This window comes from Neofelis nebulosa, chromosome 11 (assembly GCF_028018385.1).
Source record: "Neofelis nebulosa isolate mNeoNeb1 chromosome 11, mNeoNeb1.pri, whole genome shotgun sequence".
In the NCBI taxonomy this organism is placed as follows: domain Eukaryota; kingdom Metazoa; phylum Chordata; class Mammalia; order Carnivora; family Felidae; genus Neofelis; species Neofelis nebulosa.
Genome location: NC_080792.1, coordinates 68,534,969 through 68,551,538, shown reverse-complemented (window position 1 = coordinate 68,551,538; position 16,570 = coordinate 68,534,969). Strand labels below are relative to the sequence as shown.

General features: G+C 53.7%; 1 protein-coding gene across 3 annotated transcripts in view; it reads right to left on the bottom strand.

The window, feature by feature from the left end:
- KIAA1671 (KIAA1671 ortholog) overlaps window positions 1–16,570 on the bottom strand; it is a 203,323-nt gene that overhangs the window by 101,681 nt on the left and 85,072 nt on the right. The window contains exon 1 of one of the 3 annotated variants that reach the window (XM_058693088.1): window positions 6,175–6,477. The exons of the other annotated variants lie outside the window; for them this stretch is intronic. Within the exon in view, the coding sequence (XP_058549071.1) occupies window positions 6,175–6,225 (51 nt within the window). The 5' untranslated portion in view covers window positions 6,226–6,477. Of the gene's footprint in view, window positions 1–6,174; window positions 6,478–16,570 lie in introns of those variants that run through there. 3 annotated transcript variants of the gene reach the window in all.

The window sequence follows — 16,570 nt, the reverse complement described above, 5'->3', positions numbered from 1 at the left end:
CCCTTATCTCCTGGATGTGGTGACAAGCTGAGCGAGGGATGTAGCTCAGCAAACAAGCAGCAAGGAAGCCCGAGGGAAAGAACAGCCAATTTAACCACATTTAGACATTTGGACATTTTCCCAATTAAAAAAAAAAAAAATCCGGTCATGGAGTCAAGTGACGGGAGATGAATCTTACCAACCACAAGGGGAAACAAAGTGGTTTCTCTCTCTCATTCCACAGAGACCGAGCCACTGAACCACCGACACCGGAAGGGGCAGGGGAGGGACCCACAACCAACAGCACAGGGGACCGTCCTGGATCTCGGACTCCATGTCACGTGGCAGCTTCCAGGAGAAGCTGCCGGAAGTGCCATTCTGATAAGCCCCTTAGCTGTGGGTGACACAGACTAGAGAAAGGTGGCCAGCCACGAGGCAGCCTCCAGCCTCTCTGAGCCTGGGAAAGTCTGTGTGTGTTGGGGGGTGGGGGGTGCAGGGCGCCATCCCCATCCCCCCAAAAAAGAACATTTCGAAACAGAGCACCCATTCTGAGTCCAGCCCTGCGCCAAGAATACTAATGCCCTTATCACAGTGAATCCTCAGTGGAGCCCGGCTAGGTGGGGCCGACGACTTCCACTTACAGATAGGGAAACTGAGGCCCGGAGCAGTAATGGGACTTGCTTTTTGGTGAAGTCGGGATTCTGAGCCAGGGCTCTCTCTCTCTCTCTCTCTCTCTCTCTCCAGATCTGCTTGGCCCAGTGCAACACCCTTCTATCATCTTCCACCTTGCAAAGCTTGCTGTGAATAAAAACCGGTAGGCTGGCAAGCTGCCTCAATCCCATGGGCCTCAGTTTCCCCACCAGAGAAACCAGAATAACAGGCTCAGTGAAGTAAAGTGACACACTGGAGTCCTAAGCTCAGATCTGGGCTCTGACAACTCCCAGCTGGGGAACCTTAGATGAGCTGCTTAACCTCTCTGGGCCCGTTTCCCTAAATGCAAAACAAAGGCGATCATGAAATCTACCCATGGGGTTCTGGTGAGGATAGGATGAGACATCCACGAGAGGCACTAAGCCAGGATGTTGTAAATGCTCAGCAGGAATGGTGCTGGCTGTTATTAATTATTATTATTAATTATTACTACCATCAATGCTACTACTGTTCCAATTGACAACCTCGAGCCACACCAGCTTGATGTCAGTGCCCCAAAAAGGCCACCAGCCTTGGGACTGTCTGGCTAAGCCATCCCGGCAACAAAGGAGATTAAGTAACTCAAAACAGCCATGGCGGCTCAGTCATCAGCTACAGTTACTAATGATTTGAAACAGAAACAGTTTCCCTCCCCCGCGTCCCAGCTGACGCTGGGCTGGTGACAGGGCGGGATGGTGGGGGCCGGCGGTTTCTCCCCCGCCCCCAGAAAGACCTGTAGCTATGTGATGGACTCGAGCCACCAACAGGAAGCCACTGACATCCCATCAACAAATGACAACTTTGCAGAAACCTGCTGCAGCCGACGCCTGGCCCCTAAGAAGCTGACTTTCGAAATAACCTGAAAGGTAAATACACATTTAAGGCTGGAGGGCGCTGGGGATGAGCACCGGGTGATGTGTGGAGGTGCTGAATCACTACATTGTGCACCTGAAGCGAATATCACACTGTATGTTAACCGACTGGAATTTAAATAAAAACTTAAAAAAACATTGAAGGCTGAGAACAACCATCACTAAGTTGTACGTATGGTGAAAGCCCCAGGAAGATGGCAAATAGCCAAGGCTGGTGACACGTGCGAATTCTAAGCAGTCATCAAACAGCACGTTTACAGAGTGTTTTTCAGTGGTGTGGGCAAACGTTCTCGTTATCAGTGGGCACACACAACGATGTGGATATCTAAGCACTCATTCGCCCAGCCTGCAGTCAGCGGGCCCCTGTTATGGGTGAAACTCACAGGCAAAATACAAGGTGGGATCCCGGCTTGGGTCCTGGAACAGAAAAAGGATGTTGGTGGAAAATCGGGTGAAACCTGAATCAGGCACGTTTCTCTCAGCCTTGGGGTTAGTGGACGTCTCAGGCCAGATCACTCTCTGTGGAGGGAGCTTGGGGGGTGGGCGGCCATCCTGTTCAGCATCCCTGGCCTGTACCCACCAGATGCCAGTACCAACCCTCTTCCCTCAGTTGTGACAGTCAAAGGAGGTCATCAGCTCTTGCCAAGTGTCCCCTGAAGGTCAAAACTGCCCGCGGATGGGAACCGGTGGAGTAAAATTGATCATTTAGTTAATAGTACTGAACCAATTGCTTCTTTTGGGTAAATGTATGGTGGTTATGGCAAGACGCGAACATGGGAGGAGATGGGGGGAAGGGTTCAGGAACTCCCCTACTATGTGTGCGACATTTCTATAAATCTAAAAGTATTCTAAAATTAAAAAGTAACTTTAAAACACCAGGGTCATGGGACAATGAATGGGCGGAGGGAAGGTGGATTCGCCTCTATGGCGGGGATGGGGAGAGGCACCCTCTCCCACCCCCCCACCACCCAGAGACACGTGCGATAGTCAGCGGCCAGGTGGTCACTCTCAATCTGATGGTAGGTTCCTGGGAGAGAGGAAGAGCTCGCATTTGCTGAGCAGCGACTTCTAGACCTTCAAGCTAAGAGGGTTCCCAGGGATGGTCCCAACAAGCAAATGAGGAAGGTGACGTGTCCCCACTTTGCAGATGAGGAAGCTGAGGTCCAGTGAGGTCAACTGGCCTGCCCGACGCCAGGCGGCTCTGACACGATCCAGATCTGAAGCCTGAGGGGTTTCCACGTCCCCCAGCTTTCTCAGAAGCTCAACAAGCAAGGGTTTCCAGCTTCGCGTTCCAGACCCAGGGCTAATCCTGTTATCCGTGCGCCAGGCTGTCTTTGGTGGGGCGGAGGGAGGGAGACGTGGGTGAGCCGCAAAGCCAGCAGTGAGGACACACGGCGCCTCAATGCTCCAGGACCTGGTCACCCACAGGAGGCAGTGAAGACCAGATCTCTGGGATTCATGCCTGGCAAGACCCTCTAAACCACCTCGTTATGGTTCCGATGGGGAGACTGAGGCCCAGAGAACCAGACTTGCCCCAGGCCACACCGGGAGTTGGGGGCAAAGCCAAGTAAGGAGCCGCATCTCTGTCCACCTGTCCCCCACAGCTGCCCTTGCAAGGCTGACAGCGTCCTCCTCGACGTCCCCCCTACCTCCCACCAGCCAGGCTGAGTTTGTGCTGGTTTCTGGGACCAGTCTCGAGCATGCCTTTCAATCACCCACCCCAGCCCTTCGTACATGCTGTTCCTTCTCCCTGGCACACCCTTCCCCCTGCCCTACCCTAGCATCCACCTGCCAGCTCCTACATATTCTTTAGTGTTCAGCTTCCCCGGGAGACTCTCCTGGACCCCCCGACCCCCGACGAGACCGTGTCCCCCACAGCTCTGTGAACCACCCCATCCTAACACACCTGTGCTGTCTGTCCCAATTCCTTGTGCAGGGCCTGTGACCCCACAAGGTTCAGGGGCCCTGTCTATGCTGTTCACCTGCATTCCGAGGATCTGATCCTATAGCTCCAAACCGCACTCGGCGTGTGTCAAGTGAACGTATGCTGATGTGCCCAGAGTCCACACAGAGCATCAGGCTTGTGTCTATCAGCTCTGCGTTTCTGATTCTGACACCAATTCCAACACGTATTTTTTTTCCAACACCACCAAGCAATTCTCTGACACCAGCTGGGTGTCCTACCATTTCAACTCAGTTCTGACACTATCCGCCTGGAGGCAGCATCAGATCCCACGGGTTGGGCTAAGGGCTCGGTCCTGCATGATGGCCTCCCACCCCACTTCAGACACCAATCACGAGTCCCGGTTCGGTTGTCACCTGGGCTTCTGACAGACTGGCTGTGGACCCGGGGTTCCCATGACCTCCTCCTTGCATCCAATTGATTTGCAAGAGTGGCTCACAGATCTCAGGGAAACATTTTACTTACGAGATCACCAGCTTATTATAAAAGGATGGAACCAGAGAGCAGCCAGATGGGAGAGGTGTACACAGCAGGGTCTGGGGAAAGGGTGCGATGCTCCCGTGTTCTCTGAGCTAGCCTATACACCTGTCTACAAATCTCCACGTGCCCACCAACCCAGAAGCACCCCCTGTCCTTTTAGGTTTTATATGGAGACTTCATTACATAGGCATGGCTGATTAAATCTGTGGCCGCTGGGGATTATTGTGACCTCCAGCCCCTCTCCCCTCCCTGGAGGTCAGGTGTGGGACTGAGATTTCTAACTTTCTAATCCCATAGTTGGTTCCCCTGGCAACCAGTCCCCATCCTTAGGTGGGGTCCAAAAGTCACATCATTAACATAATCTCAGGACACCTTTATTGCCCCCTTATCACTTAGGAAATTCCAGGGTTTTAGGAACTCTGTGCCAGAAACAGGAAGGAAGGCCAAATACGTATTTCTTACTTAAATCACAGTATCACAGGGGCGCCTGGGTGGCTCAGTCGGTTGAGCATCCGACTTTGGCTCAGGTCATGATCTTGGGGTTTGTGGGTTCGAGCCCCATATCGGGCTCTGCGCTGACAGCTCAGAGCCTGGAGCCTGCTTCGGATTCTGTGCCTCCCTCTCTCTCTGCCCCTCCCCTGCTCTCGCTGTCTCTCTCTCTCAAAAATTAAAAAAAAAATGTTTTTCTGAAAAAAAAAAAAAAAATCACAACATCACAGCCTCCCTAACAGCAAGCCCAGAGCCTGACACACACTTGGGCACATCAAGGTCATTGGGTCACTGTGGACGACAGATTCAAAAATACACATGACTATGGGTGACTTATTTTCTTCCTTCATTTATGTCCTTTAGGACTTTTCAAAAGTTTTCTACCACCTCCATATATTATTTTTATAATTAAAAAGACAAAAATAAATCAATAAATATTGCCTTACATTTAAAACATGACAATATTCAGGGGCACCTGGGTGGCTCAGTCGGTTAAGCATCTGACTTCAGCTCAGGTCATGATCTCATGGTTCATGAGTTCGAGCCCCACGTCAGGCTTTGTGCTGACAGCTCAGAGCCTGGAGCCTATTTCGGATTCTGTGTGCATGTGTCTCTCTCTGTCCCTCCTCTGCTCCTGCTCTGTCTCTCTGTCTCTCAAAGAAACATAAACATTAAAAAATATGACAATATTCAAACATCAGTGATCAAAGGATACGGACCAGGAGGGTCTCCTGTTTTTCATCTGCTCCAGGAGCCTGAGGAGGAATACAGACGCTGGGGGAGAGACGGGTGAAGAACAATGTTTCCTAAAGTTGTATTTTTAGGAGCTCCGGAAAATTCCCTAGGTGAGAAGGCATCTGAAGTATTTGCAAACATTCAGCAGGGGGAAAAATAATATTTCCCAAGTCTTTCCCTCCTGGGCGTTTTCAACCTGGTGGCAAGCGTTCTGGAAAACTCCAAGACCCACTCATGACAATTCCCTGCTAAGCCCCTCTGTTCACAGAGCCCTGGTGAATGTCACTCAACCCGCCATCGCCTACCACCCACCCCTTAGTTGCACAGATGAGGAAACAGAGGCCCAGAGAGGGAAGCAACGTTCCTGGGCACACACAGCCCGGTCAGTTTCAGTGTCAGAAGATCCGAAAGAGCACTTGGTACCCCACAAAGCACTTCCGCGGGGTTCCCCGACTTTGGTATTTCACCAGTAAAAAAAAAAAGTTGTGGGTTTTTTTCTTCCCCTTGTTATACAGAGGAGAGAACGCAATGAAAGGATTCTAACTTTTTACCCTTGCTTATAAAGTTCCTTGAAAGGAGACCGAAATCTGTTCTTTTCATCATAAAAGACAGGATGTTTTCACCCATAGAGGCAAGAGGGATATAATTTCAGAAAAAAGAATAGTCCTTTAAATCAAAGAAATGTCACTTTCTGAAAACCTCACTAGTGCTGTCCCTGTTTTTCTGGTTTCCCTGAGGACCAGAGGGGAGGCCACTGGTGCCCGGCCCTGGGGAACCAATTATCACGAGACTCTGGACTCAGTGCTCTTCAAACCCCCATCCCTTTCCCCAACGCTCCCTCCTCCTTGAAAACAGCCACCATTTCTTAAGACAACAGAGACACTGCTGGCCAGACAGAGCCCAAGACCAACTTGGTCTGAGGCGGGAGTGAAAAAGACAAGTCCGAGTCCAGGCGGCCACACTCACCCAGAGGTACTGCAAGAGTTTCAGGAGGCTGGGACAGTAATAATACTCCATTTCAGACGCCGGGGGTTATGCTGCCGGCACTGTGTGCGCTTCCAGTTTTTCTCCGGAGGGGGCGGCTCTTCCCGCTCGGCTGGTCACGCCGGAGTCAAGTTCAAGGCGGCATGAATCATTCAGAGGCCGGCTGACAGCCAGGACACCGGCCAGACGCCCCGCTAATGGCCACAGCCACCTCTGGGGTGGGGATGTCACTGCTCAGTCCCGTGAGCCCCGCCTGGAACATCTCCGGTGGCTCGTCCAGGGGGGCGGGCCCAGGGGCGACTCCTCCCAAACCCAGCTGCAGGGTCGAGGGGGGGAGGGGGAGGACCCCGGCGCCCTCCCCCCTCTCCGGGTACTCAGCCTTGAGGCAGGAAGAGACAGGGTGTGCCTGTGTGCATGCACCTCTCCGTGTGTGAGTGTAATTGTGTGTGTCTGAGTGTGTTTTACGAAAGGGCGTGTTTGTGCTTGTGTGTGTGCGCGTGCGTGAGCGTCTGAGTGAGTGAATGTGCGAGTACAAGTGTGTGTGGTTCCTCCCCGGCAGACCACACAGTGAGGGGGAGCTCCCCCATCCAGCTCCTCACACGGAAAGGAAATAAATCAGCTCAGATGGATCCCATCAGTTGACATCCATAGCCCCTCCTGGCTCCGATCAAGTTCCTTCTGACTCAACAAAGCTTCTCGCAGTGGAAGGAGGGCCTGGTTGTCCCCATTTTACGGGAGGGGAAAACTGAGGCCCAGAGAAGGCTAGAGACTTGGTCAAGGCTACACGAGTTGGAAACCGAGCCAAACCTGGAACCTGGGCTTCCCAAACATGAGTTCTGGGTTCTGTCCTTTTTGTGGGCAGTCAGGACTGCTGAGGGAAGGAGAGACCGGCTCCCAGAGTCACCATCTGCCAGCTGCGTGACGTGGGGGTGTGGGAGAAGCATCCATTTGCAGAGATTAAAAATGCAAATTATAGCACCTCTAAGGCCCTCCCGGGGACCCTTCTTGGATGTTTCCTCTCAAAGAGGCTGATGGTGGCAAGTCTCTCCACCTCCCTGAGCCTCGGTTACCCCTTCTGTAAAATGGGATGGATGATCCCCACCTTCCAGCATTCTGCAAATTCAGTGAGGTACAATGATACCAAAACCTCTCGTCTCATTCCCACAGCATTTCCACGGGAGAGGCGTTATCATCTCCGCCAGCCAGATGAGGAAACCGAGGCTCCCAAAGGCAAAAGGCAGTTGCCCCAGGTGAGTGGGGCAACCAAGCCGTGTGGCAGACCCAGAGCCCCCTGCTCCAGACCACCTGCCGGCCTAGGCCCGGACCAGAGACGGGCACACACAGTGAGCCCTCCACACAGGAGCCAGGCCTGAGGCCTCTCCTTGGAGGGTGGGGGCGTAGCGCTGGGCAGAGGCGTTGGCTCAGAGCCAGGCTCCCACCCCCCAGACCCCTGGGCCCATCTGCACCCACACCAGCCCCACAACCCAGTGCTGGGCCGAGCGGCTGACAGGAAGCTCATCTGAACGCCACAGGGGAGAGCTGAGCTCAGCAGCTGAGGAGAACGTGGGGTGAACTTCAAAGCTCTTCAAAGGCAAGCCCGTGGCTTCACAAGTTCTTGACATCCCATATCCGGCAGGCAGCGCTCACTGCCCGCCTGACAGTCAGTCAAGGGCCGGTCCATCCTTCCCGGAGGGTGCAGGGGAAGGTAGGGCCCGTGTCCCCGCTCGCTGACCGACTGGCTGATGGTAAAGGCACAGAGCCGCATCCTGACAGCACAACCAGGGGACAGGGCCCCGCTCGCTGGCTAATGGCCCAGTTGGAGACCGGATCCCCGCTGGCTGTACAGCTAGGGTGTGTGTGGCGTACTGAGGGACTGAACGACAGTCAAGCCTAACTGAGAGGCTAACAGAACAGGGGGACAGGTGGCCCTTGCCTAGTGACACGCTGACTGACTACCCACCAGCCCCGCGAGGGGAGGCTATTCCTATGCAGTCTCCAACTGGCCCGACAAGGATGAGGACCCAGAGGGAAGAGGGTGGGATGGGGCAGAGGGGATGACAGAGACAGGGATGGGGCGGTGATGGGGGAAGCACGGTTCCTGAGAGCAAAGCCTATCTGGTGAAGAAGGGGCATGGCGGGAGAGGAGAGGAGCGCAAAGAAAGAGGGAGGAAGCAAGGAGACCGATGGCCCGAGAGGGGCAAGCAGACCGTCAGGGACGAGACAACAGAGCACAGCTGGGGAGAGAGCGGGGACAGAGACAACAGAGACAGGGGCAGGGGTGGGAGGAATAAAAAGTGAAAAAGCCAGGGGCGCCTGGGTGGCTGGCTCAGTCAGTTAAGGGACCGGGCTCTGGGCTTTAGGTCAGGTCATGATCTCACGGTTCATGGATTCGAGCCCTGCGATGGACTCTGCACTGACAGCATGGAGCCTGCTTATGATTGTCTCTCTCTCCCTCCCTCTCTCTGCCCTTCCCCTGCTCTCTCTTTCTCTCTCTCTCTCTCAAAATAAATAAACAAACTTCAAAAAAAAAAAAAAAAGTGAAAAAGCCAGACCAGCAAGTCCAAGATGGGAGTCAGGGCTGACCCAGGACCAGGCCGGTGGGGGGTGGACGGCCACCAAAGTTGGAACACCACAAGCCCCAACCCAGAGATGGTCACAGTCACCAGGGCATGCCCCCTGGAGCAGCGCCCCCTCTCCAGGCTGGAAGTGACCTCCACCTAGTCTGCATCAGTCCCTAGTATGGGACTGATCTCCACCTGGCAGGGAAGCCACCTGCATACATGTGACAAAGGCACCCCCCCACACATACACATGCACACATACCTTGAATGCCTTCCCATCCCTGGCTCCCATCCCCCCAGCTCCAGGCCCCTGCCTGCCTTTCACCACTCGACCCTACACCAGCCCCTCCCCCACCTGGTGAGTCATGTGCCCACAGGGCCTTTGCTTGTGCTGTTCCTGAGTCAGAAGCAATCTTTCTCCCCGCAGAGGGTTGAAGGTGGCCCCTGCAAAAAAGATATGCCCGCCCAGAACCCATAAATGTGACCTTGTTTAGAAAAAGGACTTTGCAGACGTAATCAGGTTAAAGGTCTGCAGATGAGACCATGCTGGATGACCCGGGCAAGGCCCTAAATCTAACACGTATCCCTAAAAGAGAGGAACAGAAGTTGCAGCCTCGGGGAAGGTCGTGATGTAAGAACAGAGTCACAGACTGAAGCCACCAACTGCTGGAAGAGACCAGGAAGGAGCCTCCCTTAGGAAGGAGCCTCCCTTAGAATCTTCCCGGAGGGAGCCTGGCCCTGCTGATGCCTGGATTTCAGACTTCTGGCCTCCAGAGCTGCGAGGGAGCAAGTTTCTATTGTTTTTGAGCCACTGAGTATGTGGTGGTTCGTTGGGGGTCCTGGAGAATGAGTATACTCCCCCCTCCCCTGTCACCTGGTTCCCTCCCGCTCACGTTGAGCCCCGGAGCTTCAGATGGAACCGTCCTGCCCCTCCTGGTAGCCCCCAGCCCGGGCAAAAGGCGGGCCCCCAGACACAGCGTCCCAGAGTGCCTCTTCTGGCAGAACTTTCTGCTTCTCTGCCATCCCTCCTCCAATCCCTCGTCCCCGGGAGCCCACCCCTGGACAGCCTGTCTCCCCCCATCCAGGAGCAACATCCAGCCAAAGCAGGTCCCAGGGCAACTTTTACTAACATCGTTCGTTCATCCAAGAACAGACGGATGGTACCACAACCATGTAAGACCTCCGGAGAGATCGGCGCTTGGCAGAAATCACCCACAAGGGGCGGGGGCTTAAACTTGCTGTCGGCATTCGGGAAGGAAGGGACTGAAAAGTGGCAGCCCCCTGGGCACCGTCTGGGTGTTGGGGTTTCTGGCGGGGGAGGGAAGGCAGGGGCTCCGCGCTCTCTTACTTGGACGAGTTGCCAGCGTCCGTGCATCTGAGGAGCCACGTGCAGCCATGCTGAGCTGCGGCTTGTCTAGGAACTGGTCCGGCATTCCTGTGCGGACGGGGCAGAACCATGTGGTGCTGCCCGGGGACCAGAGCGGCCACGTGCCTCCTGCTCCCCGCAACCCAGGCCTGGACCAGGCCCCGGCCCTCACAGGCATCCGGATCTGTGATCCTGTGGGAGCCCGGGCAGCCCAGTCACCCATCGCACGCTCCCCGTGCGCCTGTGGTGTCCAGGCCCTGGGCCGGACACGGACGAAGCCGACGTGGCCACCACCCGAGACGCTAGAAGGGCCTGCTTGCCCCACAAGCCTGTCGTCCCTCAGGGTCCACGGGCTTGGCCTTCGATGCCCTTACCCATACGGCCTCCACGTACTGCCCCAGCCAAACCCGTTCCTCAAGCACGTGTGGACCCTCAGCCTCCCGGCCTTTGCTCAGACAGCGTCCTCGGCCAGGAATGCCCATGCCAGCCTTGGAAGTGCAACCATCTGTCGAGCCCAATGCAAACAGCATGTTTCCAGGAAGCCCTCCGAGCAAGCAGGAGTCACTGAGTCCCCTCTCTGAGTGTGTCAGGGTGCTCGGTGGGATGGGAGCCTATCTCCCCCACAGGGCTCTGGGCTCCCCACAGGCAGGGCCTTGGCCCACAGCCCAGCGCTTAGTAGGTGCTCTGTAACCATTTCCCGAAGGGCTGGGAATTTCCACTGCTCCCAGCACTAGACCTGCTGACAAAGAAATCACACGTGCCTCTGTGTGCCCATAACACACCGAGGGCGGACCTACTGCATGCCCGGCACCCTGTCAGCCACCAAAAAAGGGACCCACAGACAGGCGCCTGGGGGCTCAGTGGGTTAAGTGTCTGACTCTTGGTTCCGGCTCCGATCGTGATCTCACAGTTTGTGGTTTCAAGCCCTGTGTTGCTGGGATTCGCTCTCTCCCTCTCTCTGCCCCTCCCCCGCTCATGCGTCTGCATGCACGCGCACGCTCTCTCTCAAAACAAATAAACTTAAAAAAAAAAAAAAAGGGACTCACAGAAGCCATACACATGCCCCTGTGCTCCTGAAGTTGACAACTTCTGAAAGCAGCGGGGCACAGACAGGGCGGAAGGCTATCCAAGGGGGAAACTGAGAGCCAGGAAGGAGGTAGCAGGTCTCACAGAGGCAGCCCGGGGTGCCAGTGAAGGGCGTAGGTGCTGCAGGCAGACAAGCCTGGGTTCAAATCCTCATCCCAGCAGTAGCTAGCTATGTGATACTGAGCTGGTTATTTAATCTCGCCGAGCCCCGGCTCCCAAGTATAAAATAGGGGTGATGACGGTGGCTGCCCCTGAGCATCACTGGGAGGAGGAAATGAGGTACTATGTGTAAAGTGCTCAGGGGCTCTCAGCAGGGGCTCAAAGCACCTTGGCTGCGATTGGCTAGTGGCATATTAGGTTCAGTCACCCTGGCTGGCAGGAAGCCAGCAGGAGCCCAAGCTGGGGTCGGCTCATCAGGTTATGGGCTTATCTCCGCCCCCCCCCCCAAAAAAAAAGCACCTCAGAGACCCTCTGGCCAGGGCAGAGCCAACCCACAGGCCATTATCAACTGCAGGACTTTCAAAAACATTTAAAGCACACACCTGGGGAGCAGGAGGTAGAAGGCAGAACAAGTTTTCATCCCTTCCCACCCAGGCTGACCCGGCAACAGCCCCTCATGCCCCAGTGGGTTCCGTCCACCACATGGAGGGGCACACAGGGTTGGGAAAGGCAGGGGAGACACCCATGGATGGGAAGGAGCCAGCCCAACACAAAGGACCAAAGCACTGATGCATGCTGGGGCGTCTGGGTGGCTCAGTCGGTTAAGCGTCCGACTTGGGCTCAGGTCATGATCTCACAGTCCCATGAATTTGAGCCCCGTGTCGGGCTCTGTGCTGACAGCTCAGAGCCTGGAGCCTGCTTCAGATTCTGTGTCTCCCTCCCCTGTTCGTTCTCTCTCTCTCTCTCTCTCTCTCTCTCAAAAATGAACATTAAAAAAAAAAAAAAAAAAAAAGCACCGATACATGTTCTAAGATGGCTAAGAACGCGCTGCCCAGGGAAAGAGGCCAGATGCAAAGACCACGCGCTGTGCACGATTCCACTGATAGGAAATGTCCAGAAAAGGCAAAACTGTAGAGACACAGGGTAGGTCAGTGGTTGGTGAGGGGGGGTGGTGGGCAGAGAGTGGAGGATGACTGCTAATGGGTAGGAGGTTTCTTTCTGGGTGATGAAAAGGTTCTGGAATTCGTGGCACTGGTTGTACACCTTTGTAAACTTGCTAAAAATTATTAAATTACAGAGTTAAAATGAGTGAATTTCATGGTATGCAAATTATATTCCAATAAGCTTTTGGAAAAGGAGGAGAAAAAATAAGAAAAAAGAGGTGAGGGAGGATGGAGAGGAGGAAGAGGGAGAACAACAAAGGACTGAGGGAAGAAGTTACAGGCAGAGAGGGCGCCCGGCTGGCTCAGTCGGTTAAGCAACTGCCTCTTGATTTCGGCTCAGGTCATGATCTCACGGTTTGTGAGTTCGAGCCCCACATCGGGCTCACTGCTGACAGTGCAGAGCCTGCTTGGGATTCTCTCCTTCTGCTCCTCTCTCGGCCCCTCCTGTGCTCTCTCTGTCTCTCAAAATAAGTAAAATAAACTTAAATAAATAAATAAATAAATAAATAAAACACAGAAGTCACAGCCAGAGAAAAATCCCCAAGGTGGGCACATGTGAGCCCAGAGGCCCCTAGACCCCAGCTAAAGAGCCCCCTCCCCGCTAATTCATGGAGCCTTGCTTGAGCACCTGCAGGGAGAAGGGTCAAGAAGCTGTGTCGAGCAGCGACTTGAACTCAGACAAGCCTGCGTGCCAACCCTAAGCCCGATCCTGCCCGCAGCATCATCCTGGACAACCTGTGTCTCCTCTCGGCACCTCAGTTTCTTCAGCTGTAAAGCGAGGCTGATAATAATTTCTTCCCTCGTGGGGCTCTTGTGAGGATGAGACCAGGTGGTGTCAGACCGCAAGGGCGCAGCCACTGGATGCCTTGAGGATTCATTGTAGAGCAGAGGGGACACCGAGTCAGCCTGAGTGAAACAGGATCCTTGCCTTCAGGGAGCGCATGGTCTACAGGAGAAAACCACTACAGCACTGGGGGGCTAGAGGGCCGGGAATTCACCGCAAAGGATGCAACCCAGGAGGGCTTCTCAGGAGAGGTGGCATGGAACCAAAGTCAATTGAAATATGACCAAATGTTCCTCTTCTCAAGGGACCCTGTGTTCAATTAGAAGATTTAGCATCTCTGGAAATATGTCTGCTCAAGTCAGAAATGCCATTTCTATATTCACAGGGCTGTCATCACGGGCTGCCCATCCCCCAGACACACACATATGCCACACTCCTTTTAGAAATAAAATAAAAACAGAATTTTTTCCCCACCAAGTAATTCCTTCAGAAGAGAAACATCATAAGTAAAGACAAACGGCGCAGCTGGGCTGTGCAGGCTGAAGGAGAATGTCCCCACCTCAGCCCAGGAACTCCATGCAAGGCTTGTAAAATAGAAACTGTAAGGGGACCTAATGGGGAACGGAGCTGAGTGACACGTGTACCAAAATCAGTGGCATGTGTTGAAAAGAAAATCCAAATGGTCACAGAAGACTTGGCTTCTTCAGAGCAAAGGCCCTAATGCAAAAGGCGGGATAAAAATGAATAATAAAACAATGTTGGAACTAGATCACCTCCGTCTCGCCCTCTGGTGGTAGCCTTTGAGTACTGCACAAGGAAAATGGTGACTTTTTGTTTTGTTTAAAATTTTTTTTTTTAACGTTTATTTATTTTTGAGACAGAGAGAGACAGAGCATGAACAGGGGAGGGGCAGAGAGAGGGAGACACAGAATCTGAAACAGGCTCCAGGCTCCGAGCTGTCAGCACAGAGCCCGACGCGGGGCTCGAACTCACGGACTGTGAGATCATGACCCCAGCCGAAGTCGGCCGCTCAACCGACTGAGCCACCCAGGCGCCCCGTGACTTTTTGTTTTTTATGTTGTTGTTGTCTTGTTGTTGTTGTTGTTGTTTGGCCTTAAATGGTGCCTTTTTTAATGTTAGGAGGATGGGGAGTGGTGGGGGACCAGGAACAAGGGACAGGGCCAGGGATGCGAGGAGGAGGCTGGAACTGAAAAATTGCACTGGAAAACCCTCTGGAGGACACTCGGGTCACTTCTGATGCCCCCCGAATGTGGAGGTTTCCAGAAGAGTCCAACAGCCCTGGACTGAGTCCCACCTGTCACCCCGCCCACCGTATGAGCCTGAGCCAAGCCACCTCACTTCACCTAAGCTTCACTGAGGTGATGTGTGTGAAACAAAATTGCCAATTCCCAGCGGGTTAACTGAAGGCAGCTGAGTGTGGCCTGACCCACCCACCCACCTTCACCAGTACCTCTATCAAAATTAAAAAAGAAAAAAATGTTGATTCTTTTTTTTTTTTTTTTCCTGCTCCAACACATAAAAATGGTGAGATTTTGGGCACCTGGCTGGCATGGTAGGCAGAGCAGGCAACTCTTGATCTCAGGGTTGTGAGTTCGAGCCCCACACTGGGTGTGGGGATTACTTAAAAATAAAATCTTAAAAAAATAAAATAAGGGACGCCTGGGTGGCTCAATTGGTTGAGCGTCCGACTTTGGCTGAGATCATGATCTCATGGGTCGTGAGTTCAGGCCCCGCATTGGGCTCTGTGCTGACAGTGTGCAGCCTGCTTTGGATCCTCTGTCCCCCCCTCTCTGCCCCTCCCCGATGCGTGTGCACGTGCTCTCTCTCTCTCTCAAAAATAAACAAACATCTAAAAAAACAAAATGAAATAAAAACAAGTTTCGATTTCTAAAACAATGGTGAGATGTCACATGAAGATTAAGATCCCGCATTGTGCCTGAAACACTGGACAGAGGGCAGGGACAGGCTGGAATAGGCAGCCGTGCATACTCCTATCTCCCCGTTTGTCACTAAATCTCCGTCCCTGCCTGCTGCCTGCAGCTCCCGAGGCAGAATGTAGACAAGAGCGCCTGTAAACCTGGACTCAGAAGCCCTGAGGTGGCCCCTGAGCTGGGCATTTAGCAATCACCAGACCTCTGAGGCGGGGGGAGAGGGACTCGGTCCGGGGAACTCTGGCCCCTGCCTCCTCCCCACCCCGTTATTCAGTTCTCCATTTTTCTTCTAAGCCCTTCTCTCTGCTCAGTGATGGAGGGGCCTCCCTGAGAGCACGGGGGTACCCCCCCCCCCAGTATGTGGCGAGCATAACAAATCAGGGCTGCAACACAGGCCATCAAGCCCAGCTCAGCCTGGGCCCTCTGCCTGGTGGCCCCTCCCGCCTCTCCCCACCGGGCCGACTTCTCCCCTTCGAGACCCAGTTTTGCTTATACCTTGAGCCCTCTCTCACAACCAGGCCAGGGGACTCCTCCCCGGGTAGGTCTCTCTCTTGACTCTCCCACCCACCCACTCACTCCTTCAGCAAACTGAGCATCAGGTTTGCACGGTCAACGCGGAAGTGAACAAACGAATCAACAGCTCTGCGATCCTGCAATTCGTCAGAAAGTGCAGAGAGAGGTTAGAATTTTGAGGACATCAAACCCGCACAACGGGACTATAAAGTGGCGGGGAGGGTTCACAGCAGCCAAAAGAAGTGGAAAGAAACCAAGTGGCCACCAACCGACACACGGATCACCGAAATGTGGTCTGTCCAGACAGTGCGGCATGATTCAGCCATAAAAAGGAATGGAAATCTGACCCATGCTCCGGCGTGGCTGGGGATTGATTCCTAAGGGGAGCTTGGTTTCTTTGAGGGGGGCAATGACTGGAAAACATGCTGCAGGTGAAAGAAGCCAGACACAAAAGCACAAATACTGGATGGTCCCATTTATCTGAGGTTCCGAGAACAGGTAAATTCATAGACAGAAAACGGAACGGCATTTGCCTAGGGCTGGGAGGAGGGGAGATGCGGGAGGTGGGGAGGGGGGGCAGCGAATGGGTGCAGCTTCCTTTTGAGAGCGAGGACAATGTCCTCAAGGGACTGTGCTGATGGTCTCACAAACCCGTGAATGTACGAAAACCCACTGACTTGTACATTTTCAAAGAACGAATTGCATGACATGCGAATTATATTTCAATAAAGGTGCTATGTTTTAAAAAAGCAAATCAAGGGGCACCTGGGCGGCTCAGTCGGTTGAGCGTCCGACTTCCGCTCAGTTCACGATCTCACGGTTTGTGAGTTCGAGCCCCGTGTTGGGCTCTGTGCTGCCAGCTCAGAGCCTGGAGCCTGTTTCAGATTCTGTGTGTGTGTCTCTCTCTCTGCCCCTCCCCCTCTCACATTCTGTCTCTCTCTAGCTATCTCAAAAATAAATAAACATGAAAAAAAAAAAAAAAGCAAAGCAAGCTCAAGTAAAATATGAACTAA